Below are 27132 nucleotides of genomic sequence, written 5' to 3'. Positions count from 1 at the left end.
AAATATTCGCATCAAAATGCTAATAATAATAAAATGCTTCCAGGTTCATCAGTACGGAAGCGTATTGCATTCACTTGAAGAAAAAAAAAAGCAATTTTTTTGACTAATTTTTTGGGGGGAGCTGTGTTTTTTTAAGTGTTTTTATTTTTTAAAATATTTTTTCTGTTGTACCGACTATTTTTTTCTGTCATTAAAAAAACTATTTAGAAAAACAGGGAAAAATTCTTAGAAAAACAGAAAAGAATTATTCCAAAAAAACAGAGCAACTTCAGTTTTCAGATTTTTTTTAATGTTTTTAAATAGCTTTGTTTTTTTAGTAAAAAAAATTTCTGTGTAATTTTTTTTCTTTTTTTTTTTTAATATTTTTTTCTGTTGTACTGACAATTTTTTTCTGTCATTAAAAAAACTATTCAGAAAAACAGGGAAAAAATTATTAGAAAAACAGAAAATAATTATTCCAAAAAAACAGAGCAACTTCAGTTTTCAGATTTTTTTTTTTAATGTTTTTAAATAGCTTTGTTTTTTTAGTACATTTTTTTTTCTGTGTAATTTTTTTTTCATTTAAAAAAAAAATATTTTTTTCTGTTGTACTGACTATTTGTTTCTGTCATTAAAAAAACTATTCTGAAAAAACAGGGAAAAAAATATTAGAAAAACAGAAAAAAAATATTCCAAAAAAACAGAGCAACTTCAGTTTTCAGATTTTTTTTAATGTTTTTAAATAGCTTTGTTTTTTTAGTACATTTTTTTTCTGTGTAATTTTTTTTCATTTTTTTTTTTTTTATATTTTTTCTGTTGTACTGACTATTTTTTTCTGTCATTAAAAAAACTATTCAGAAAAACAGGGAAAAAATTATTAGAAAAACAGAAAATAATTATTCCAAAAAAACAGAGCAACTTCAGTTTTCAGATTTTTTTTTTTTAATGTTTTTAAATAGCTTTGTTTTTTAGTACATTTTTTTTCTGTGTAATTTTTTTTTTCATTTTTTTTTTTTTTATATTTTTTCTGTTGTACTGACTATTTTTTTTCTGTCATTAAAAAAACTATTCCGAAAAACAGGGGAAAAATTATTAGAAAAACAGAAAAGAATTATTCCAAAAAAACAGAGCAACTTCAGTTTTCAGAGTATTTTTTTTAACAATGTTTTTAAATAGCTTTGTTTTTTTTAGTACATTTTTTTCTGTGTAATTTTTTTTCATTTTTTTTTTAAATATTTTTTTCTGTTGTACTGACTATTTTTTTCTGTCATTAAAAAAACTATTCAGAAAAACAGGGAAAAAAATATTAGAAAAACAGAAAAGAATTATTCCAAAAAAACAGAGCAACTTCAGTTTTCAGAGTATTTTTTTTAACAATGTTTTTAAATAGCTTTGTTTTTTTTTAGTACATTTTTTTCTGTGTAATTTTTTTTCATTTTTTTTTAAATATTTTTTTCTGTTGTACTGACTATTTTTTTCTGTCATTAAAAAAACTATTCAGAAAAACAGGGAAAAAATTATTAGAAAAACAGAAAAGAATTATTCCAAAAAAACAGAGCAACTTCAGTTTTCAGATTTTTTTTTAAAATGTTTTTAAATAGCTTTGTTTTTTTAGGACATTTTTTTTTCTGTGTAATTTTTTTTTCATTTTTTTTTTAAATATTTTTTTCTGTTGTACTGCCTATTTTTTTCTGTCATTAAAAAAACTATTCCGAAAAACAGGGAAAAAATTATTAGAAAAAGAGAAAAGAATTATTCCAAAAAAACAGAGCAACTTCAGTTTTCAGAGTATTTTTTTTTAATAATGTTTTTAAATAGCTTTGTTTTTTTAGTACATTTTTTTTCTGTGTAATTGTTTTTTCATTTTTTTAAATATTTTTTTCTGTTGTACTGACTATTTTTTTCTGTCATTAAAAAAACTATTCAGAAAAACAGGGAAAAAATTATTAGAAAAACAGAAAAGAATTATTCCAAAAAAACAGAGCAACTTCAGTTTTCAGATTTTTTTTTTTTAATGTTTTTAAATAGCTTTGTTTTTTTAGTACATTTTTTTTCTGTGTAATTGTTTTTTCATTTTTTTAAATATTTTTTTCTGTTGTACTGACTATTTTTTTCTGTCATTAAAAAAACTATTCAGAAAAACAGGGAAAAAATTATTAGAAAAACAGAAAATAATTATTCCAAAAAAACAGAGCAACTTCAGTTTTCAGAGTATTTTTTTTTAATAATGTTTTTAAATAGCTTTGTTTTTTTAGTACATTTTTTTTCTGTGTAATTGTTTTTTCATTTTTTTAAATATTTTTTTCTGTTGTACTGACTATTTTTTTCTGTCATTAAAAAAACTATTCAGAAAAACAGGGAAAAAATTATTAGAAAAACAGAAAAGAATTATTCCAAAAAAACAGAGCAACTTCAGTTTTCAGATTTTTTTTTTTTTAATGTTTTTAAATAGCTTTGTTTTTTTAGTACATTTTTTTTCTGTGTAATTGTTTTTTCATTTTTTTAAATATTTTTTTCTGTTGTACTGACTATTTTTTTCTGTCATTAAAAAAACTATTCAGAAAAACAGGGAAAAAATTATTAGAAAAACAGAAAAGAATTATTCCAAAAAAACAGAGCAACTTCAGTTTTCAGATTTTTTTTTTTTTATGTTTTTAAATAGCTTTGTTTTTTTAGTACATTTTTTTCTGTGTAATTTTTTTCATTTTTCTTTTAAATATTTTTTTCTGTTGTACTGCCTATTTTTTTCTGTCATTAAAAAAACTATTCCGAAAAACAGAAAAGAATTATTCCAAAAAAACAGAGCAACTTCAGTTTTCAGATTTTTTTTAAAAATGTTTTTAAATAGCTTTGTTTTTTTAGTACATTTTTTTTTCTGTGTAATTTTTTTTTCATTTTTTTTTTAAATATTTTTTTCTGTTGTACTGCCTATTTTTTTCTGTCATTAAAAAAACTATTCCGAAAAACAGGGAAAAAATTATTAGAAAAACAGAAAAGAATTATTCCAAAAAAACAGAGCAACTTCAGTTTTCAGAGTATTTTTTTTTTAATAATGTTTTTAAATAGCTTTGTTTTTTTAGTACATTTTTTTTCTGTGTAATTGTTTTTTCATTTTTTTAAATATTTTTTTCTGTTGTACTGACTATTTTTTTCTGTCATTAAAAAAACTATTCCGAAAAACAGGGAAAAAATTATTTGAAAAACAGAAAAGAATTATTCCAAAAAAACAGAGCAACTTCAGTTTTCAGAGTATTTTTTTTAACAATGTTTTTAAATAGCTTTGTTTTTTTAGTACATTTTTTTTCTGTGTAATTTTTTTTTCATTTTTTTTTTTTTATATTTTTTTCTGTTGTACTGACTATTTTTTTCTGTCATTAAAAAAACTATTCAGAAAAACAGGGAAAAAATTATTAGAAAAACAGAAAAGAATTATTCCAAAAAAACAGAGCAACTTCAGTTTTCAGATTTTTTTTTAAAATGTTTTTAAATAGCTTTGTTTTTTTAGTACATTTTTTTCTGTGTAATTTTTTTTCATTTTTTTTAAATATTTTTTTCTGTTGTACTGCCTATTTCTTTCTGTCATTAAAAAAAATATTCAGAAAAACAGGGAAAAAATTATTAGAAAAACAGAAAAGAATTATTCCAAAAAACAGAGCAACTTCAGTTTGCAGATTTTTTTTTTAATGTTTTTTAAATAGCTTTGTTTTTTTAGTACATTTTTTTTCTGTGTAATTTTTTTTCATTTTTTTTTTAATATTTTTTTCTGTTGTACTGCCTATTTTTTTCTGTCATAAAAAAAAATATTCTGAAAAAACAGGGAAAAAATTATTAGAAAAACAGAAAAGAATTATTCCAAAAAACAGAGCAACTTCAGTTTTCAGATTTTTTTTTAAACGTTTTTAAATAGTTTTTTTAGTACATTTTTTTTCTGTGTAATTTTTTTTCATTTTTTTTTAAAATATTTTTTCTGTTGTACTGCCTATTTTTTTCTGTCATTAAAAAAACTATTCAGAAAAACAGGGAATAAATTATTAGAAAAACAGAAAAGAATTATTCCAAAAAAACAGAGCAACTTCAGTTTTCTTTTAAATAGCTTTGTTTTTTTTAGTACATTTTTTTCTGTGTAATTTTTTTTAATTTTTTTTTTAAATATTTTTTTCTGTTGTACTGCCTATTTTTTTCTGTCATTAAAAAAACAATTCCGAAAAACAGGGAAAAAATTATTAGAAAAACAGAAAATAATTATTCCAAAAAAACAGAGCAACTTCAGTTTTCAGAGTATTTTTTTAAAATAATGTATTTAAATAATGTTTTTTAAATAGCTTTGGGGTTTTTTTTTTAGTAAATTTTTTTCCGAGTAATTATTTTTCTGGTTGAATGCAACACGCTTCCATACATCCGCATGTGTTCAGCTACATTAAAAACTAAGCAATAGTTCTCTAAAGCTTTGTACCGTAAATAAAGTTTTCAAAAATTTTAACATTTTATGAATTTAACTTTCATGTTATTTTTTTTTAATATTTAAAAACAAAAAGTGAAGGGGTTCCCAGTGTCAGGGTCATCTTTTTATGAAGTAGCAAATTGAAATAACAAATGAAAAGTTGCCTGTATCTCGCTGAGCGACAAACGCACGCGAAATTGCCAACGGAGCTCATTTGGGGTTTTCGTCATGATTCATATTTAAAAGGTTTCCAAAGTTCTTTTGAAGACAGTTGAGAAATGATGTGAATATGTTCGAAATGTCTTTGAGGCAAGTAAAAACGTGTCTGTGAGCATCTTACAAATCCTGACGAAAAGCCCAAATTTGGTACGTTCGCAAGCATTTCACGGCTCAGTGAGATGGCAGATTTATCGGCCGTCGCCGATATTTGTCAAAATGCTGAATATCGGCACCGATAGCCCGTCTATCCCTACACAATCAGACATGTCTTCAAATGTGCACTTCCGCGAGAGTAAAAGTGCAATTGAAAAAAGAAATCAAAACATGAAGACGGGTGACGACGTCGTCGTCTTACGCCGCTGCTGTCGTTGGCGACGCTGCTGCAGCCGGCCAGGCAGGGGTTGAAGTAGGTGATGCCGTCGGATCCGCAGACGGGCGCGTACTCGTGGATCCGGCAGCCGCAGTTGACGTTGCAGCCGCCCGTCAGGTTCCGCTGCGTCATCGTCAGCGTCGGCCTGAAAAACACGTCGCGACCACCAGGACATGAGCGACGTTAAAACGTTGCCGTGCTTCTCAAATCAGCACCAGAGCTCGTCTGGCACTCTTTTCCCATTTTAACCGTCACACTTACAAGAGGTCCCTGTAGGAATAATTGCAAATAATAAGACCACACGTGTGCTCACATGCACAACACATAGACAAACAAGTAGACTGTGTTCCAACTATTTATTCAATAATAAATATACTATTTATGATTTAATTCATCCTCATTTTTAGGCTTGGAATACCCACGTAACACGGGACGTGGAAAACCCACGAAATAGAGAGGAAGGAATCTTCACAGAGGGCAGGAGTGAATTGTCAGTTCCTCTCCTCGTGACCTTTGAACTGAGCGTCTTCTCTCCTTTTTGTGTCGTGTTTAACTCATTCACTCGCCGCCATTTTCACATTTCGCAATCCCGTTCGCTCCCGGCTGTTTTACTGGATTTTGACTGATTTTGCAAGGCCCACAGAATATTGTCTTCTATTGCTATAAAAGCATCAAAAGAAAGATGAAAGTCTCTTCTTTCATCAGGAAAAAAAAAGTATGTTTCTATCTGTTTCCGTTTTGCAGCAATTAGCATTAGAATATAGCTAAGTTTCATCACTTTTCACAAATCTATTTAAAATAGTAATTGAGCTTTTTTCTAGGCCCTCCTTTGCTCTGCTGCCACCTGCTGGCCGTTTGTGTAATAACTACCATTTCTGCAAGCGTTCTTTGCAGTTGAGAGGCTGCATCAAAGCCTTCTGTATGCTCTAGCATAAAAAAAAGGCAAAAAGACGTATAAATACGTCTTTGGTACACTTAGAACATAAAAAAACGTATTTATACGTTATTGGGAGTAAATGAGTTAAAACAGGTAGCCCTGAAAGTCCCTGATTATAAAACTATTCTCAATTATTATTATTATTATTTTTTATTATTATTATTTTTTTTTTAAACAACAACATTAGGGGGACAAATCGAGAGGCTGCGGACCAACACCAAATGACCAAAAACTGACAAACAAAATAGATAACGCACTGATTAAGCAAGCAGCAACTATATGTAACCAGTCAACCACACACATGACTATTGTATTTTTCAGACTAAGTCACCCCGTTAAAATTACAAAATTACATAAGCCGCTCCAGAGTACAAGTCGCTTTTATTTCCATATATATATATATATATATATATTAGGGGTGTGAATTGCCTAGTACCTGACGATTCGATTCGTATCACGATTCACAGGTCACGATTCGATTCGATACCGATTAATCCCGATACGAATTTATAAGTCGATTGTTGCGATTTTTTTTCATTCAAATTTAAAAAATACTAATCATTACGCTTGTAGAGTGTAAGATTTATATGAAAATGTATGATTTATTGATCTGAAATTTCAGTCTTATAGAGGTTGTAATCTGTTTCATGTTTGAACAGCATTAAAATAAAATATTAAGGCTTAATGTTGCGTTCATATAACATTCTTCCATGCTCAAGGTGTGAATCCGAACCCGAAGTCAGACGTTTTGTTGAATATTTTTCCATTAAAAACGGAAGTTTAAAAATCGATCCACACACACACACAAAAAAAAGGCAATGATGATAAGACGTTGAATCGATAAGACTACCGAATGAACAATTCTGAGCTCTTTAAAAAAAAAATAAAATAAAATAAAAAATCGATTTTTTTTATTGAATCAATTCGAGAATCAGGCGATGTAGTATCGCGATATATCGCCGAATCGATTTTTTTTTAAACACCCCTAATATATATATCATTTTTTTGTTTTTTGTGGACCTACCCGGTGGTGTACGGAATGTTGATGCCGCCCAGGTTGATGCTCTCGCAGCCCACGATGAAGAGGGTGGAGAAGCAGAGCAGCGAGACGCCGCTGCAGATCATGGCCAGCTTGGCCGACTCGCGGGCGCCCAGCTTCAGCTTCTTGATGATGTAGCCGCCCAGCACGATGCCCACGCCGGCGCTCGGCACGATGATCACGCCTGGACGGGAAAGGCGACACGCGGTCGGAATGGCGCCGACGGGAGAGAAGCGGCTGACGGGGAACGAAAGCTTGGCACCCGTGTAGATGCTGGCGCTGGACGCCGGGATGCCGAACTGCGACTCGATGAACTTGGGGATGAACGTGATGAAGGCGGTGACGATGGCGCTCTCCGCCGTGTACGACAAGCTGACGAACAGGAAGGTCACGTTGCTCAGGATCCTCACGGCTGCCTTGGGAAGGTCTGCAGAACAAAACAAAAAATTCCAACTCAAGTCAAGGATGGTTAACTCTTTGACTGCCAAAAACGTTTAATAACGTATTCTGAAATACTAATGAATGCCGCCAAAAACGGTCATTTCCGTTTTTTTTTTTTTCTCAATGGGCAGCACAATGTCTTGTGCAGCGCTACCTTGTCACTAAAAAAATATTAGTGCCAAAGTCACTGTTGTGCAAAAAAATTGTTCTTTTCACAAAAAGCTTGTTTTTCTCTTAATATCTTTGTATTTTCGCTTATGTCACTCAAATGACCTCATTTCAAATGGTGATTACTAAAGAATGGAATAAGTTAGAAACATACTTTTTTTTTTCCCTCATGAAAGAATGGAATCCAATCTTTCATATGGTATCCACCATATTTATGTCCTCATACCGCACAATATTCTGTTTGCTTTGAAAGATGAGTGAAAATGCTCCAAATCGGCTGGCACCGTTGGGGTTTTTTGGATAACGTTTGGCAGCCAAAGAGTTAAGTCAGCAAGTTCAATTCCACTGTTAACTCGTTGACTGGCAGCCATTTTGACTGAAGCGACCCCCTTCGCTGCAGGCTGCTTTACTGGATTTGGCCTGATTTTGCAAGGCCCACTGAATATTGTCTTCTATTGCTGTACAAACATGGAACCTACCAAAAAAAAAAAAAAAAAAAAAAAAATGTAAATTTGTATCCGTTTCCATTTTGCAGCCATTAGCTTCAAGTTTCATCACTATTCATAAATCTGGTGAAAACACTGGCAAAAAAGAGCTTGTTGCAGCATGGCTCCATTTAATCCATTAAAAAAAAAAAAAAAAAAAAAGTGTTAACTTCAGGGAATTAATTTAAATGATGATTATTATTATTTACTTTACATTTTCAGAGAAGCTGCTGACCCTGGGAACTCTCTGCACCTTCTGTTTTTGTTTCATAGGTCAATGCACGGCATTTCCTACGCCTGTTGTTCCAAAATGAGCGGTAAAGCGGTGGTAAATTTCGCTTTAAAAAAACAAACAAAAAAAACACCCCAACTGAACTTTAGATCAAACAAAGGTAATTTGCGTTTAATTAATTAATAATTGCTGAATTGCACCCAATTGATATGATGCTGTTACGTTTTGACGTAGGGATAGACCGATAATCGGCCCCGGCCGATTATCGGCGCCGATATTTGGCATTTTGACAAATATCGGCATCGGCCATTTTTTGAATCTGAAGGCCGATAAAGCTCACTGAGCAGGGGATACTTGCGAACGTAGCGAATTTGGGGTTTTCATCAGGATTTGTAAGATGTTCGCAGTCAGTTTTTATTTGTCGTAAACACATTTGGAACATATTCACACAATTTTTCACCGCGAAAATCTTTTTGAAACGTTTTTACGAACCCTAACAAAAACCCCAAATGAGCTACATTCACATGAATTTGTTACTCAGTGAGAAATTATATATAGTTTGAAAGAATTCCCCCCCCTCCCCATTTTACGGCAAATGAATATCGGCTTGAAATATCGGTTATCGGCCGACTTGACTACAAATAATCTGTATCGGTATCGGCCTTGAAAAAACCATATCGGTCTATCACTAGTTTTGAGCAATACACGCATGCGTGCAATTGCGTACACGCATTTAATCAATGTTTGCAAATGACATTCAGATAATAAAATGAGTTCATGTCAAAATATTAAAGGTATTTGTATTTATTTTATATTTCGCGAATACGCAAGTAATTTAGCTGATTAATCATGATTAACTCATTTACTCCCAATAACGTATAAATACGTTTATTTTAATGCTCTAAGTGTCCCAAAGACGTATTTATACGTTTTTTGTTTTTTTATGCTAGAGCATACAGAAGGCTTTGATGCAGCCTCTCAACTGCAAAGAACGGTTGCAGAAATGGTAGTTATGACACAAACGGCCAGCAGGTGGCAGCAGAGCAAAGGAGATCAACCAGGGCCATGTCGAAAAAAAGCAAAATTACTTCCAATTTTGAATCGATTTGTGAAAACTGATGAAACTTAGCTCCCTTCTAATGCTAATTGCTGCAAAACGGAAACAGACAGAAACATACTTTTTTTTCCTGATGAAAGAAAAGACTTTCATCTTTCTTTTGATAGCTTCCATGCTTTTATAGCAATAGAACACAATATTCTGTGGGCCTTGCAAAATCAGTCAAAATCCAGTAAAACAGCCGGGAGGCAACGGGATTGCGAAATGTGAAAATGGCGGCGAGTGAATGAGTTAATAATTGCTGAATTGCACCCAATTGATATGATGCCGTTACGTTTCGAGCAACACACGCATGCGTGCAATTGCGTATCTGCATTTAATCAATGTTTGCAAATGACATTCAGATCATAAAATGCGTTCATGTCAAAATATTACGGGTATTTTGTATTTATTTTATATGACGTGAACGCGCAAGTAATTCAGCTGATTAATCGTGATTAATCAAAATTTGAAAGTGCGATTAATCAGATTAAAAATTGTAATCATAATCAATCATCAGGGAAAATAATAAAACAGCTGTTTCTTCATTTTGGGAGTGAATGGAGTTGTCAGAAAGCTGCTTTGTAATCGATTAATAAAGTTTTGTTGACGTTCCCTTTAGCGCAGCACCATCTAATGGATGCATAACGCAACCCCAGCCTCTACTGTAGCACCTTATATATGGAAAAGGTTTGAAAATATGGCATTCATTGAAGGTGCGCCTTATAATGCGGAAAATACGGTACTTTATTTTGTGTCGAAAACACTTGTTTGTTCTTGAACTTTTTGAAAACTTCTCCTGGGAGATCCCGGAACGTTTGTCGTTTGTATTCCAATTGAACCTCAACGATTCTTTCATCAGATTCCAAAACCAACGTTGGCGGTGGAACGCAGCGCTGGAACGTACCTTTGATGTCCTTTCCGAAGCCCATGGAGGAGGTGACGGCTTTGTTGCTGCTGCTCTTCTCCTTGAGGACGTCGTCGTCGCTGGACATCTCGTCCACGCTCAACTTTTTCCTCCTCTTCTTCTTCTTGTGTCGCGGCGGCAGCTTCTTGGGGAAGGTGAACATGGGGAAGATGACCAGCAGCATGGCCACCGCGCACAGCAGGAATCCGCTCCACCTGCGCGCCAAAGCGTTTATTTTACATCCCGGGGTGGCTCGTCAACGAAGGTTAAAAAAAAGAAAGAAGTTGTCTTTGTGTATACGAGTCACCAGTTTCCGATGAAACGGGGATCGCTTTGGTCGATGTTAACCGCCGTCTTGGGGTCCACGTAGAAGCCGATGAGGACGCCGCCAAGCAGGTAACCCGCCGCCGGGCCCAAAGCGCCCATCACGTACATGACGGCTAGACGGACGGACGGACGGGAAGAGCGTCAGTGCGGTGGCTTGACTGGATTGCCTGAATTTTCCTCCGTGTTGTTTTCATTTTTGTTGAATGGCTAAATGAACGGCTTCTATTTTAGTTTCCGGCGACAAAATTATCACTGGGTGTTAACGATCTCTCGATTCAATAATAAAGGTACAAAAAAAAGTTAGAGAGAGGCTGTTTTTTTCAGGGCCGATACCGATGCCGATTATTAACTCATTCACTCCCAAAGACGTATTTATACGTTTTTTAGGTTTTTGTTTGCTAGAGTTTTTGTATGAAGGCTTTGATGCAGTTTCTGGCCTGAAGTGGTCGCTTAAAGCGATAGTAGTTATTACAAAAAAAAAAAAAAAAAGTGTGCTTCATCTGTTTCATGAATGAAACTTTTTTTTTTTATTACTACCATCGCTTTAAGCGACCACTTCAGGTCAGAAACTGCATCAAAGCCTTCATACAAAAACTCTAGCAAACAAAAACCTAAAAAACGTATAAATACGTCTTTGGGAGTGAATGAGTTAATAGTCAAGGGGGCCGATAACTGTTATTTGAAGCTGTAAAAAAAAAAAAGGGGGGGAGGGTATTGGCGTCAAATTGTTTTGAAATACAAATACTAGGGGTGTTAAAAAAAAAATCGATTGGGCAATATATCGCGATACTACAGCACGCAATTCTCGAATCGATTCAATAGGCAGCCGAATCGATTTTTTAACATCCTTTTTTGATGGAAAAATATTCAACAAAACGTCTACATTTCACACCTTCAGCATGAAAGAATGTTATATTAATGGAACATGAAGCCTGAATATTTTATTTTAACACTGTTCAAACATGAAAAATGTTACAACTTTAAAATACAGTAGCTGAAGTTTCAGATCAATAAATAATACGTTGTCATACAAATCTTACAGTTTACTAAATGGTATTTTCTAAATTTGAGTAAAAAAAAAAAATCGCAACAATCGACTTGTAAATTCATATCGGGATTAATCGGTATCTAATCGAATCGTGACCTACGAATCGTGATACGGCAATTCACACCCCTCACAAATACCAATCTTGAGTCTGTTGTAATGTCTTCAAGCATGTTTAGTGAACCACTTTTCAGACTTTTCAAAATGCATTTTTTTTTTTTTTTTTTAATCTTAGACAATTGACATACTTTTAAATTTCTAACAAAACATTCAGGACGTTCCCAAGGTTATCAGTACGTCTTCAGTTAAATGGAAACCTGAACAGACAAATAACATCGTTCTCGATAGTTTTCTACAAGTAAATGTTTTTTCCCCAAAATTTAAAAATCTTAAACTTTGATATTTCTTTGTTCAGAAGGTTCCCAAGCTCAGGAGCATCTCTTATAAAGTGAACCGAAAATTGAAATAAATAGCTCCCTGGAGATTAAAATGGTTTTAGATTTACCTTACATTGGATATTCGATTTAAAAAAAAACAAAAAAAAAAACAAACAAAAAAAAAACAAAAAAAAAACGATATTCGTCAAAATGTACAATATTGTTGCTGATAACCAACCAGGCCGATTATCGGCCTTTCTCTACAAAAAATACCCTAAAACCAGTTGTCAAATACGTTTTTTCCCATAACACTTTTCTTTTCAAAATTGTCCTCCGCTTTTGAATATGAGCGCGAGTGCTGATTGCACCCTCACGTTGACTTTTGCCGTCATTTGTCACGTGTCGTCGAGCCGCCGCCGCCGCCGCCGCCGTGGTGGTCATCACGATGCCTCATTTGGCGGGCGCCTGGCGCGGTTGTTGGTCACGATGCCACGTTGCGTAACTCGGCCCGGGTTTTCCCTCTTCTCCAGCGGGACGACGGATTATCGGACCCCTTTTTGGAAGTTGTATCTGCTTCCGTTTTGCAGAAATTAGCATTCAAATATACCTAAATTTTGTCAATAATCACATTCCTGGTGAAAAGACTGTCAAAAAAAAAGCTTGTTGCAACATGGCCCTGGCTAGTGTTAATTTCGTCAACGAAAACTAAACAAAAAATAATTTTGTCAACGCCGGACTAAAAGTAGACTAGACTGGATTAAAACCCTCATAGATAAACTCTAACTGGGACGAAATCAGTTTGAGTTTTCATCGAGTACTGAAGATGAGGCGAAAATATATTCACTTAATAAAAACTAGACGAAAATCTACGGACATTTTAGTCCGTGAACAAAAATGATGTCATTTTGTAAAATCTTGACTCGCTAATCTGTTCCTGTGACATGTCATGTGACACACAGTTGACACGCCCCCTTTCAAATCTGCAGCTAGCGAGTGCAACATGCACAAACACGTGGGACAGACGGGAGGTAAAAAACAAACAAACTAGAGTATAATGTCACATTAATCTTGTTTTTTTTTCTTAACCGAGTTGGTGTACTTCCGAGTCATCTTCCGCGCGACCAAAAGCGACGAGGATGGAACAAAGCGGTGGGAAAGCTTTGTCCAAGCGGCGTGTATTTTCCCGCCGCTTTGTTTACAGTACACGCTCCATCCTCGTTGCTTTTGGTCACATGGAAGATGACCCGGAAGTGTTTACGGAGCAACTTTGCGTTCCCTCGCAAAGAATTGCGTAATCTTTGTGTTCTCTCGCGATCTTTGCAAGAGAACGGCAATTTTTTTTTTTTTTTGCGAGATAACGCAATCTTTGCCAGAGAATACAAAGAGTTTTGTGAGGGAATGCAAAGTATTTGTTTTTTTTTCTACCATGTTACCTTAGGGTCTCCGTAGAAACGCACCTGGACAAAGTATTTAAAAAACGTATTTACACGTTTTTGGTTTTGAATGAGTTAACAGTTGTAGTAGCAGTGGTGGTGGTGATGATAGTTATTGGCAACCTCAATGAGCTGGTCCGCACACTCCTTGAGCGCTCTGGACCTGATGGTTATCTGGTCCTGGAGCTTCTCCTGGTCTTGGTCTTCTTCAATTCCCAGTTTCCCGAGTGCTGCAAAGTTCCGGGTGGGAACTTTCACTGCTTCTTGTATCTTAATGCTCACGATATTATACTACGGAAGAGAAGAGGAACTGATCTATAGTCATCATCTGCATTGATACTGTCTAGGCCGTCCACCCACATGGGCGAACGGATCCGCCTCCCCATCATGACCTGATGGCCTGAACTGGTTTTTCCTGGATACATATGTCAGAATGCAGACAGATAGAAAGGAAGAATAACAGCGACACAACAAGTCGTCATCGAGAGCCCGAATGGAAAAGTGGGTGAGTCGGTTGAAGCGGTTGCGTCTCCTGAGAGGAACTCTGAGCACCTGCTTTGTGTGAAGGTAAAAGGTTAACGTTGCCACTCCAAGAGCCGGACTTGTCCTGTCACACCACCCGAGCCGATGATGACGCCTTTCCAGGCCGGTCGAGCTTGTAAAAGTCTACGCTGTTAATTCCCTCTAATTGGCCAAAATCTTTTCATGTGACCACAGGGAAAAACACAGAGGGCCCCTTATGTGCTCCGTCAGTCTGCTTGAGGAGTTACGTGAGATCGAGTACGTCCAGATGCAAACTCACTCCATTTCGGTTTACACTTGCCGGGTGTTTTGGGACGTCATCCTTTACGAGGCGCTGCTGCTGTTTTGGTTAGCGACAGAGTTGAAAGGGGTTCTCTCGATTGCCTGTGGAGTTGATGTGCAACGGATCGTCATTGATCCGTGGTCAGTTCGGGTCATGCACGCTCTCTCGGTCTCTCTCGGTCGGTCGGTCGGTCGGTCTCTCTCGGTCGGTCGGTCTCTCTCGGTCGGGTCGGTTGGTCTTTCGGTCGGTCTCTCGGTCGGTCGGTCTCTCTCGGTCTCTCTCGGTTGGTCGGTCGGTCTCTCTCGGTCGGTCTCTCTCGGTCTTTCTCAGTCGGTCTCTCTCGGTTGGTCGGTCGGTCTCTCTCGGTCGGTCTCTCTCAATCGGTCTCTCTCGGTCTCAGCTCGGTTGGTCGGTCTCTCGGTCTCTCTCGGTCGGTCGGTCGGTCTCTCTCGGTCTCTCTCGGTCGGGTCGGTCGGTCTCTCGGTCGGTCGGTCTCCCGGTTGGTCTCTCTCGGGGGGTCGGTCTCTCTCGGTCGGTCGGGTCGGTCGGTCTCTCTCGGTTGGTCTGTCGGTCTCTCTCGGTCGGTCTCTCGGTCGGTCTCTCTCGGTCTCAGCTCGGTTGGTCGGTCTCTCGGTCTCTCTCGGTCGGTCGGTCGGTCTCTCTCGGCCTCTCTCAGTCGGTCTCTCTCGGTCGGGTCGGTCGGTCTCTCGGTCGGTCGGTCTCCCGGTTGGTCTCTCTCGGGGGGTCGGTCTCTCTCGGTCGGTCGGGTCGGTTGGTCTCTCTCGGTTGGTCTGTCGGTCTCTCTCGGTCGGTCTCTCTCGGTCTCAGCTCGGTTGGTCGGTCTCTCGGTCTCTCTCGGTCGGTCGGTCGGTCTCTCTCGGTCTCTCTCGGGGGGTCGGTCTCTCTCGGTTGGTCGGTCTCTCTCTCTCTCTCTCTCTCTCTCGGTCGGTCGGTCGGTCTCTCTCGGCCTCTCTCGGATGGTCGGTCGGTCTCTCAGTCTCTCTCTCTCTCTCTCTTGGACGGTCTCTATTGGTCTCTCTCGGTCGGTCTCTCTCGTTGGTCGGTCTCTCGGTCTCTCTCGGTTGGTCGGTCGGTCTCTCTCGGTCGGTCTCTCTCGGTCGGTCTCTCTCGATCTCTCTTGGTTGGTCGGTCTCTCGGTCTCTCTCGGTCGGTCGGTCTCTCGGTTGGTCGGTCGGTCTCTCGGTCTCTCTCGGTCGGTCGGTCTCTCTCTCTCTCGGTCGGTCGGTCTCTCTCTCTCTCTCGGTCGGTCGGTCGGTCTCTCTCGGTCGGTCGGTCGGTCTCTCTCGGACTCTCTCGGTTGGTCGGTCGGTCTCTCAGTCTATCTCTCTCTCTCTCTTGGACGGTCTCTATTGGTCTCTCTCGGTCGGTCTTTCTCGTTGGTCGGTCGGTCTCTCTCGGTCTCTCTCGGCCGGTCTCTCTCGATCTCTCTTGGTTGGTCGGTCTCTCGGTCTCTATCGGTCGGTCGGTCTCTCGGTTGGTCGGTCTCTCGGTCTCTCTCGGTCGGTCTCTCTCGGTCTCTCTCGGTTGGTCGGTCTCTCGGTCTCTCTCGGTTGGTCGGTCGGTCTCTATTGGTCGGTCTCTCTCGGTCGGTCTCTCTCGGTTGGTCGGTCTCTCGGTCTCTCTTGGTCGGTCTCTCTCGGTCGGTCTCTCTCTCTCGGTTGGTCAGTCTCTCAAGAGCGCAAATTGCCGATTAGCCTGCGTTGCCGCCTGACTGCATCTGGAGGATTTTGGACTCTTTTACTGCCGATTCACAACCTCCCACGTTTCTTCTCTTTTGTCTTTTCTTTCGTCCACATTTCGTGTTCTTTTCATTCTTCTCATTTTTCTTTCCTATTTTGTTCTTGTTCTCTTCTTTCCTTCCTTGTTTCCTTCCTTCTTTCTCTTTCCTCATTTTCTTCTCACTTTTCTTGTTTCTGATTCTCTCTCTTTCGTCGTTTTCTGTTTTCTTCTTTCTTTCTTTCCTTCTCTCTCTCTCCTTTTCTTCTCTCTTTCCTTGTTTTCTTCTTTCTTTTCTTTTTCAGTTTCTCTCCCTTTTTATCTTTCATTTTCTTCTTTCCCTCTCTCTCTCCTCTTCTTTGTTTTTATCTTTCTCTCCTTTTTATCTTTATTTTATCATTCTTTCTTTCCGATTTCTTCTTTTTCTTCTCTTTCTTTCCTTGTTTTCTTTTTCTTCTTTCCTCATTTTCTTCTTTCTCTCCTTTTCATCTTTCTTTCATTTCCTTCTCTTTCTTTCTGCTTTCTTGTTTCCTTCTCTCTCTCTTTCCTTTTCTTCTCATTCCTTCCTCGTCTTCTTCCGTCTTTCTTTCTCTCTTTCCCTTTATTCTTCCTTTGTTTCCTTCCTTGAGCGATCGATCGATTGCTTGACGGCGTCTGTCTTTAGTGTGCGTATTGATCGTATTTCCAATTTCTGAGTGACACCCAAGGCCGAAAGCGAAGTATCGGCGAGCCGTCATCGTGCCAACGAAAGCTCAACGTTGCCAGCGTGCGACCGGAGACGGTCGGCCGAGCGGACGGACACGGAGGAGGGGGGGTACCAGACACAATGGAATGTCGCGCGTTGCCACGGCAACACGCTGACACAGCGCCGGTCTCCTTAACGCTTTCCAGCGCGATGCCGGCGTGTTGCGTCGAAACGCGAGTCCTCTTAAGCTCTTTCGCGCGCACGTTTCTCACGCAACGCATGGCCGCGATTGAACCCGGCGAATCGTTTTCGCCGAGGGAGGGATGGCGGGACAAATCCTCTCAAATCGCCGAAGGAACTGCTGAACCTGGACCGCGGCCAGGAAATTCCCCGCTCGCTTTTCTCGGGCCCCGCATCGATCGGCGTCCTAAAAAGCGCGTGCGAGTGCGCCGATGAATGAACCGATTGGCGGTTTGTCTTTCTCGGCGGATGTCCCACTGACCGCATAACAACATAATAGGCCAAGTAGCGCGGGAGGAATACATGCACCCTGCGGAATGTTTTTCAGCAAAATGTGCTCGATGTTCAGTTACTCGACCATCCTGAAGTTGCTTGTGGCGATAGTCGGCGTTCCCGTTCGCACGGCTCGCCATCCCACCGCCAAAACAGTCTTCATTTCGTCAACAAAAATATTTTCGAGTGATAGACCGATGTTTTTTTCAAGGCCGATACAGATACCGATTATTAGGAGCCAAGGAGACCGATAACCGATATTGCAAGAAGATATTCAGGTTTCTGATGATGCTTTTAGGATTCTTTTAAATAAGCCCAGGTGGTGAAGTGCTAGTGAGTTGTTCTGTACAGCCAAAATTAACTCATTTGAGTTTAATGAGGCACTTGATGTATACATTTATGTGTAGGCTAAATGGGTCACAGAATGGCATCATAAAGTTGCTGACAAATTCTAAGTTCAGTGCTGTACGATATGGATTTTTGGTCATATTGGTACCATTGTCTCATTTGTTGAGGTGTAAATTATTTATTTTATATTATTATTGTTATTATTATTATTATTATTATTATTATTATTATTATTAATATTTTTTTCTTTTCTTTTTCATATGTTACGTGTGTTTGTTATATGGACCTGAGTCTAATCAATAGACGTGAATTGAATATTAATTTTCAGTAAAAGAGAAAATATCGCCAACATTTTAAATGTTTTTTTTTTTTAATGTTAAACATAATTACTAGGGGTGTGCCAAAAAAAATCAATTCATAAAAGAATCGAGATTCTCATTTATTAATCGAATTGAATCGATATTTAACATCCAAAAATCGATTTTATTTAAATTAGAAATGAAGAAGAAGGGGAAAAGGCAGTTGTAGCCCACATGCTGTTTTTGTGGAAAAAGGCACTTACAATACAAAATTAATAAACGTCGTAAAAAAAAAAAAAAAAAAAAAAAAAAAAAAAAAAAAAAAAAAAAAAGACACTTTAATGTCTCTATTTGTCATTTTGTCTTGCAAAGCAGACTGGAGTCGATCATGACAATGTTGTGCATATCTGTAAATTGAAGCAGAAATCATTTGTCAATCAAATCATTTTGAATCGAAAATTGAATCGTTTGAAGCAAGAATCGAAAATCGATTCTGAATCGAATCGTAGACCCAAAAATCATAATCGACAGTCAAAGATTCCCAGCCCTAATAGCGTTTTCCAACGCTTCTGTTCTCAACCAAATCGGTTTTTAACCAGAAAATTTGAGAATTTTATGCCTCAGAACCCGTCCAAAGAATCGGCTCTCGACCAAACTGAAAAAAGCCGAGCGTACCTGAACGCGACTCACTAACTGGAATGCCCAGGATGCTTCCTCCGTAGCACATTCGTGTTCAAAGTTCGTCCGGAGCAGACCTGTTCGTTGTTATTTACCCACATATTTTTTGTTAGTTTTGCATCGTGTATTAGCCCCTAATCATGGGTCCAAAGAAAGCAAGTTCATTTTGTTTTTTTTCATCATTTTAGATAAGATCTCTTCTATTAAAATAAAACAGTGTCTATTTCTACCCTTTTCTATTTATGGTAAACAGTATACAGTGCAGTTTATGGTGTAAAATACAGTAGTAAAAAAAAAATTTTTAAAAATGGAAAAAGTTTTTGTAGACTTGGAACGGATTCAATTTACAAAGAAAAGTACAAATATTTGTTGGTTCTATGACAGATTTTCATAAATGTTGAATATGAGCGCCGCCTGTGACTCTGCACACGTCGAGTCGGTTTAAAAAATTGGACATTTTTGGTGCCAAGTCCTAATTTGTTTTGTCTTCGGTGCCTTCTTTGCAAAATTTGCGACCAAGTCCGAGCGTACTCTAACACGCAAAATGCCTTTTCTTTTCAAGTGAACGGCATTTCTTAACCTGAAAAGATAGAAATGCCAAACGTTCCGCACAAAAACCTGAAACGTTTCTACACAAGCTGTGAAAATTCAAGGTCATTCCTACGAAAAATGTCAAAATTATTGGCCTACGAAATGGGGTCAACCATTTTGGAACACCCTGTAGTCAGGCTGATACCACCTCGGCCTACATTTGAGCCAGGAAAAACCCTACTGGAGTACCCGGAGAAAACCCACAAACACGGGCATGGGGAAAACATGCAAACTGCACCCAGGAAGGCCGAAGCCTGGACTCGAACCCGAGTCCTCAGAACTGGGAGGCGGACATGCTAACAAGTCGTCCACCGTTCCATCAGTTATACACTATCAAATATTATTTCAGATTTCTTTTTCCGTATGAATTGGAGGGCAAAAAGAGGGTCAAAATTCCCAATAGTGAATCAGTTCAACCCAGATTTGTAAGATTGTGACTTGTAGCGTGTCAAGTTTTGTAAGAATGAAGCGAAGTGAATGAACGTGACGGCGGCGAGTAAACAAACAAACAATCGATGTTGTCTTCTTGCACTTGGTCACCTGAGAAAGTTTAGTTGGACAATGTCGACATTGTATCGCAGGATGCAGGAATGCCGTTCGATTGCCGTTGCATTCAGGGACCAATTCTTGTAACTGAACCACAACTCGAGCCCAATTTTTGTTGAAACTCGTCTTTTCCACGAATGTCTTTCTCCTGATTGTCTGAAATAGTCTTTCAGTTTGAAATCCGAGCAATTTGCAAGACGATGTCATTCTTCATGCCGCAGTCCGACTGTAAGGCCCGTTTGTCATGTTGTCATTGTGGGTTAGCTTAGCTGCTAAGCTAAGCTAAACGCTTCTAAGCCTTAGCAGCGTTCCCCCAAAGTGCTTTATAGGCTAATCGTCTCCGGTCCGCCGTCGTTCGTCGGCCGCACTTCATCGCCCACCTCACATCCGTTAAGGAGTATTTTTTTTAATTTTTTGCCAGTCCAGTGAGTCCATCCTTGACCCCACCAGGCTTAAGCAAGATTTCTGGGGGAAATGCCAGGTCAGGCTTTGGTTCGTTTAACTCTTTTGCTGCCACACATAAAAAAAAAAGAACAGCCCCAATGCCAGCGGATTTCAAGCATTTTAACTCATTTCTCGAAGCAAACAGAATATTGAGTTGTTTTGCTACATATACAACATGGGTACCACATGAAAGACCGCATTGCATTCTTTCATTAGAGAAAAAAAAAGTATGTTTCTACCTTATTCCGTTCTTTAGTAATCACCTTTTCAAAATAGGTAATTTGAGTGACATTGAGCGAAAATTGAAAAGAAAAGATACATTTTCTCCACAACAGTGACTTTCATACTAATATTTTTTGTTTAGTGACGCTCCGTCAAATTAGGTTTAATGTGACAAAGGCTGTGATCATTCACGACAGCCTTGAAAACGTTCGATTTCATCAGATTGCGTCATGGTTCATTGTAATTCGCAGCTCTAGTTAGGGCCCGATCAGCAACCACAGCGAGGTTAAATAAACTTGAGTTGAGTAATTCTATAAACCGGCAGCCCATTGAAAAGAGATACAATGCTGCCATCTACTGGCCATAGTAAGTGGGTGTTTTTGAGTTCACAACTCATTGACCCGGCTGCGCTGCACTTGGACGTTGCACTGACCACTGATATATTTTAAAAAACTAAATCAATAAAAGTAGTTGACGTCACTTAATGTTTATGGCGGCATACATCAGGATTTTACTAAACGTTATTAAACGTTTTTGGCAGTCAAAGAGTTAAGGTCGACCTGAAAATGGAGTGGACTCCGAGATTGTAAAAAGTCAAACGAGCCTCTTCTGTAACTGAACATCAACTCGAGTCGCTCTTACCATTTTCGTTAAAACGCTTTACAGTGTGAAAAGTGCCAATGTTGCTGTTCGTCTGGCTTCTGATTGGCTAAAAAATGGCTCTGCAGTTTTTGGATTGGTCATTTGGTGCTGCTCGGTGTTGGTGTTAATTTCACCAACAAAAATGTAAACGAAACCCTTTTGTCTTTAAAAAGGAAACCAAAAGTCTCAATTAGAAGACAAGATGATTTTTTGGGGGGGGAACCAACGAGTGAGTCTATCCGCTGAAGATGAACAGCGAAAGGCGGAGGTGTGAATCCGACTGCCATCCATCACCTGCCGTCGGGACGCATTTGAATGCCGTCTGCGTAGCAGCGTGGTAGCGTATTGTAATGGCTGGTCAAATGCGAGCGTGTTCAGTTTGAACAAAAGGGGACCGGGCGGGATTGACCCCTGGGGAACCCCACATTTCAGAGCCGTTTGCACACAAAAGCAACAGACGCACCAATACAGTAGCTTCTTTTCTCTCGCCATTTCATTCTAAATTACTCTCTAATTTCATACTGATGATTGTGATGACAGTGAATCGATCAGATTGGCTGTGGCTAGACATGTGGGTAACAGGACTGACATGGAATTATCTGATTGGCTGTTGACCAGATAAAGAGATTAAAGACTCCTGACATCACATAGCTTAAGACCAGTTGAAACTAGATGCCGGTTACATCAGTTCAAAACAGACACTTGACCTCATGGTCATGACCCAAACATAATCCTTGCATGACCCAAACATAACCCTTGCATGACTCAAACTTAACCCTGGCATGACCCAAACTTAACCCTTGCATGACCCAAACATAACCCTTGCATGACCCAAACATAACCCTTGCATGACCCAAACATAACCCTGGCATGACCCAAACATAACCCTTCCATGACCCAAACATAACCCTTCCATGACCCAAACATAACCCTTGCATGACCCAAACATAACCCTTGCATGACTCAAACTTAACCCTGGCATGACCCAAACTTAACCCTTGCATGACCCAAACATAACCCTTGCATGACCCAAACATAACCCTTGCATGACCCAAACATAACCCTTGCATGACTCAAACTTAACCCTGGCATGACCCAAACTTAACCCTTGCATGACCCAAACATAACCCTGGCATGACCCAAACATAACCCTTCCATGACCCAAACATAACCCTTCCATGACCCAAACATAACCCTTGCATGACCCAAACATAACCCTTGCATGACTCAAACTTAACCCTGGCATGACCCAAACTTAACCCTTGCATGACCCAAACATAACCCTTGCATGACCCAAACTTAACCCTGGCATGACCCAAACATAACCCTTGCATGACCCAAACATAACCCTTGCATGACTCAAACTTAACCCTGGCATGACCCAAACATAACCCTTGCATGACCAAACATAACCCTTGCATGACCCAAACATAACCCTTGCATGACTCAAACTTAACCCTGGCATGACCCATACTTAACCCTTGCATGACCCAAACATAACCCTTGCATGACCCAAACATAACCCTGGCATGACCCAAACTTAACCCTTGCATGACCCAAACATAACCCTGGCATGACCCAGTCATGACACTGGGGGCCTTGGAACTCGAATGATGTTCGCTGAGGAAGGAACATTTCACAGCAAAGTAAGTCAAGCGCCGCTCAATGAAGTCTCTCCCACACAGATTACGCACAATTAATACAAGTACGGTAATTTCCGGACTATAGAGCACACCCGATTATAAGCCGCACCCGGTACATTTCTAAAGGAAAAGGCATTTTGTACATACGTAAGCCGCACCTGACTATAAGCCGCATGTGCCCACATTAAAACAGGAGATATTTACAAGGAAAGACGGTACACAGAAAAAGAGTTTTCAAAGGTTTAATATTATACCTTAAATTTTCTTTCCTACATTAGCCGCATCATCGTATAAGCCGCAGAGTTGATTGGAAGCGTGTGACAAAAGTCGCGGCTTATAGTCCGGAAATTACGGTAATTGACCTTGGATCAAACTTTGTGGAAGACCACACACACGACCAGTTGAATGCCTCCAAAATGAGCAGAAACCACTATGTCTGCGCTAGCTAATGTTCTCCATTGTTGTTTTTAGCCAAAGGCTAGCGATAGCTTCAAATAGCTAACCGTCCACACGTTTGTTGACTTACTATTTACTATAAATGCCAACAGAACTAACTGAGCACACACGACCATTTGAATCCTTCCAAAATGAGCAGAAACCACGATGTCTGCACTAAGTGAATGTTCTCAAGTGATGTTTTTAGCCAATGGCTAACGATAGCTCTGGGTAGCTAACCGTCCACATATTTTCATCTCATCCTTGCTGATGAAGTGATTAGAACATGTTACTTTCATTGATAAACTAAATCATTTAACCAGCTACTGCGCCCGCAAAATTTAATTTGGAATTTAATGTTTGTGGAGTTTTTATCATGTCCATTGTCCTCAAGAGATTACCCGGCGGTATTTTAAGCCCTTCCAAAAGTTAACTGTAGGCATATAATGATTACATTTTACCTTTGACACCATGGCGATGTCATTTTTTTTATGAAATATTAGGTGTTTTGTTGGTTAGTTTTCTAACGTGGACGTAAGACGCCTGGATAGTAAAACCCCGCCTCTCCCCGTGTGATTGCCACGCCCCCGGCGAGCTGGCTGCAGTCTGATTTTGAGCACTCCTCTGAATGTAAGCCATCAACTCTTCAATAAACATTTGAAACAAAATGGCTCCTTGCCGCAAGAAATCGTGTGGAGGATGAGAGGGAAGAAGGGAGAGTAAAGAAGAAGGAGGTGGGAAAAAAAACAAAAAAACCTGAGCTGGTCTCGAACCGGGGACTGGCTGAGCACACTAACCACTATACTATTCGTTCAGTTAGGCTCAACAGTGCAAAAGTTTTACCTGTAGTTGACACAAGTGTCAGCTGGAACCTTTGTGGGATTTTAAGACATCCAATTTGTCATTGCACTTTGGCATTGCAAATGTGAAGGATAATTGGTTGCTTTTTTTTGTCACTATTCCATGGGGGTCTCAGAGAAAGTGGGCGTGTGTTTAGTCCGCAGATGCGGTGCGGGGATGGGTCCGCACTTTATGATGTCATAAAGTGAGAACTCGCACATTTTCTCAGCTTGGGGGTGGCTGGTGCTTGGAGAGCAGAATGACCGAGAATTACTCAAAGAGGGGCCAATGGAGGAAAACGTCACTTCCGTCATGTTTCTGGGTAGGAATTAGCATTTTAAAACAGCTAAATGAGTTCCAAAAAGTTGATTTGTCATGTTGATGTCCGTTTAAGAAGAACTGATGTTCTAGAATGAGTCAATTTCGGATTGAATAAAAAACAAAAACTTAAACTTGAGTCGAACCGAACCCTTGTGAATCGACTGAGGAAATCAGAATAGATACGAGCGCTTACCCAGGTAGAGCGAGGCGTTCTCCTTCTTGACGTTGTCATCCAGGTAGGTGGGCCCCAGCGTGTAGATGGGCGTGGAGCCCATGCCCACCAGGATCTGCGCCACGATGAAGAGCGCCACGTACAGGTTGTGCTCGTTGCCCTCCTGGTCCCGCGGGCAGGGCGCCGCCCCGGCCGGCAAACGCTCGCGCCGGCTGGCGTTGGCGCTCAGGCACAGGCCCTCGTTGGCCGCCGACGCGTTGACCTCCTGGATCTGGTAGGCGGGCGAGATGAAGTGCGGCAGCGAGAAGAGGCCGGCGCCCGCCGCGATGAGGACGCCGCCCACCGCCAGCCAGCGCGGCCGCTGGCCCCGCCCCCCGAAGTAGCTGATGAAGACCACCACCAGGAGGCTGCCGATGTCGAAGCAGCTGACCAGCAGGCCCGACTCGGAGCTGCGCAGGCTGTAGCGCTTCTCGATGGTGGTGATCACGCTGCTCAGGTAGCCCGACACCATCAGCGACTGGATGAAGGTCAGGTAGCACATGCAGAACAGGAAGCAGCGAGAGTCCTGCAGGACCGCGTCCAGGTACCTGCGACCCGACGCGCCCAGTCGCGGCAGCAAGCCGGGCGGCGTTCGATCGCGCCGCACGGACGAGGACGACGAGGCGTTCCCCGCCGGCCGGTTCAACGCCGACTTGCCCGCCTTGGGCGGGGGCGGGCCGAGCCGGATGAACTCGGTGCTCTCCTCTGCCGTGACCGAAGCAGACAGTGAGGCCTCCTCTTGGGGCTGGAGACTTTGACGGGTCGTACCTGGGTCCTCCGCCTCGCTGGAAGCGCCGTCCTCCTTGCCGAGGGGCGCAGACAACTCGGACAAGTCGGCCTCCATGGAGAGCGAGCGCCGCGTCCGGCCCCGGTCCGGTCCGGTCCCGGTCCGGCTGATGACGCTGCGGGGTGGGCGCGCCTCACGGGGCCATGGCGTCTACAGCTTGCAAAAAAACAAAACAAAACAGAAGAACGTTATTATTCATTAGCCTGGTGGCATTGTTGCTTAATACCTGGATCGGACGACATAGTACGGCAGCCCCGTTCATTATTAGGGATGTAACCATCAGGGCAATATCGTGATATTGTGATATTTATAACTGCAACAATATCGTCATTGCCATGTTCACGATATTTAAAAGCAAGACATCTGTTCAAAAAGTCAGGTTGATTTCCATTTGTGCTGTTCTAGCACCCTCTGGTGGCTAGTTTTGCAGTGCAATTTAATTTTCATTTGGGATGTTTTGGCCCTTCTATGTTTCAAATCTATGCTCATCGTCAGATGGTCGTTGTAATGTGCCTCAAAATGAAGTGTTATTCGAGATTGTAGGTTGTTTATATGCATTGCCGTTATGTACAAAAGCACCATATTGTGCTTTTTCTAGTATGATTTTTACATTGTGACCTCTTTAACACATTCACTGCCAGCCCAGCAAAAATGCATTGCATCATTTGACGTCTTTTTCCGTCAAAGGCAGTGAATGAGTTAAATATCGCCAACCTTCCCACAAGATCGTATCGTGATATTTGGATATCGTTACATCCCTTTTTGTTCTTGGCCCCATTTGCTATCGTGGACCATTTCTTTATTGTTTATTAGAGATAGACCGATATTTTTTTTTTCATTGTCGATACTGATTATTCCTGGTCAAGGAGACCGATAATCGATATTTGGAGCTGATATTCAATTTCAGTAAAAGGGGAAAAAAAATATTGCCGTAAAAATGTTTTAAATTTAATTAATTTGATACTTTCATTATTTCTCATGTACAATTAATACCTTTAAAAACACATTTTGCAACTTGCTGTGGACTGAAAATGACATCGCAGGGGCTCAGGTAACCAATCACAGCTCACCTGTTTTCCAGGTTTGGTCATGTGACATTCACAAGCTGAGCTGTGATTGGTTCCCTGAGCCCTTGTGATGTCATTTTCAGTCCACAGCAAGTTGCAAAATGTGTTTTTAAAGGTACTAATTGGACATGAAAATATCAAATTTATTACAGGCAAAATATTCATGTTTGACTGCCAAAAATGGATAAATAAGTAAAGTATTCCTTTAAAAAAATAAATATCATATATGAATAGTATGGAGTTGTACCTTGAGATAGAAGTTTAATTAATTTCATGACCACGCTTGTAACTTAAATCATCTTTCGCCACTGAAATGATTACAAAAGCCATTAATCTGTTCTAGCCCCCCCCAAAAAATAATATTAATATATATATATATTTTTTTTTACAATGGGTTTTTAACACTGATCTATAAATATGACTGGATAGCTCATAGGCCAAAACTTTTGAGGTCGCCAGGCCGCCATATTGCTCCTCCCAAGATAAGGAAAAACTAGCACTGTATATTTTACTTTTAAAAACACAGTAATAGCATTATTTTAAATATGTAAAAGTAAAAAAAAAAAAAAAAAAAGACCACAGCAGGTGGTATAAACAGTCAAACACAACCAGGAAGCTGCAAAATGTTGTTATTCTTCCTAAAAGATTGCTTTTAGTGTTATCCATGCTGTAGTCCATCAATGGTGGATTCCGTTGTGTGTTAGCATTAAGCTAGCAGGGACGCTCGCAAGTCATTTGACTGTGAACTTCAGCTCCCCAGTCGGAGCGTGACGATATATCAATATCGCGATAAATCGCGATACTTTGTCTCCCAATAGATTA

The 27132-nt window shown here is 39.6% G+C and overlaps 1 protein-coding gene across 3 annotated transcripts in view; it reads right to left on the bottom strand.

The window, feature by feature from the left end:
* The window catches only part of LOC144013453 (solute carrier organic anion transporter family member 5A1-like), a 34098-nt gene that overhangs the window by 4432 nt on the left and 2534 nt on the right, over positions 1 to 27132 (bottom strand). The window contains exons 2-8 of one of the 3 annotated variants that reach the window (XM_077512379.1): positions 25225 to 25399; positions 24439 to 25161; positions 10622 to 10754; positions 10315 to 10529; positions 7248 to 7412; positions 6971 to 7169; positions 4995 to 5154 (exon numbers count right to left, since the gene is read on the bottom strand). In XM_077512379.1, coding sequence (XP_077368505.1) covers positions 4995 to 5154; positions 6971 to 7169; positions 7248 to 7412; positions 10315 to 10529; positions 10622 to 10754; positions 24439 to 25161; positions 25225 to 25300 — 1671 coding nt within the window. In that variant the 5' untranslated portion in view covers positions 25301 to 25399. Of the gene's footprint in view, positions 1 to 4994; positions 5155 to 6970; positions 7170 to 7247; positions 7413 to 10314; positions 10530 to 10621; positions 10755 to 24438; positions 25400 to 27132 lie in introns of all 3 variants that reach the window. The other 2 variants (XM_077512370.1, XM_077512360.1) reach the window with 2 other exon arrangements.

The sequence above is a fragment of the Festucalex cinctus genome, chromosome 1 (genome assembly GCF_051991245.1).
Source record: "Festucalex cinctus isolate MCC-2025b chromosome 1, RoL_Fcin_1.0, whole genome shotgun sequence".
Classification (NCBI taxonomy): domain Eukaryota; kingdom Metazoa; phylum Chordata; class Actinopteri; order Syngnathiformes; family Syngnathidae; genus Festucalex; species Festucalex cinctus.
The sequence above is the reverse complement of the archived record's forward strand: the minus strand, read 5'-3'. Positions and strand labels throughout refer to the sequence as shown.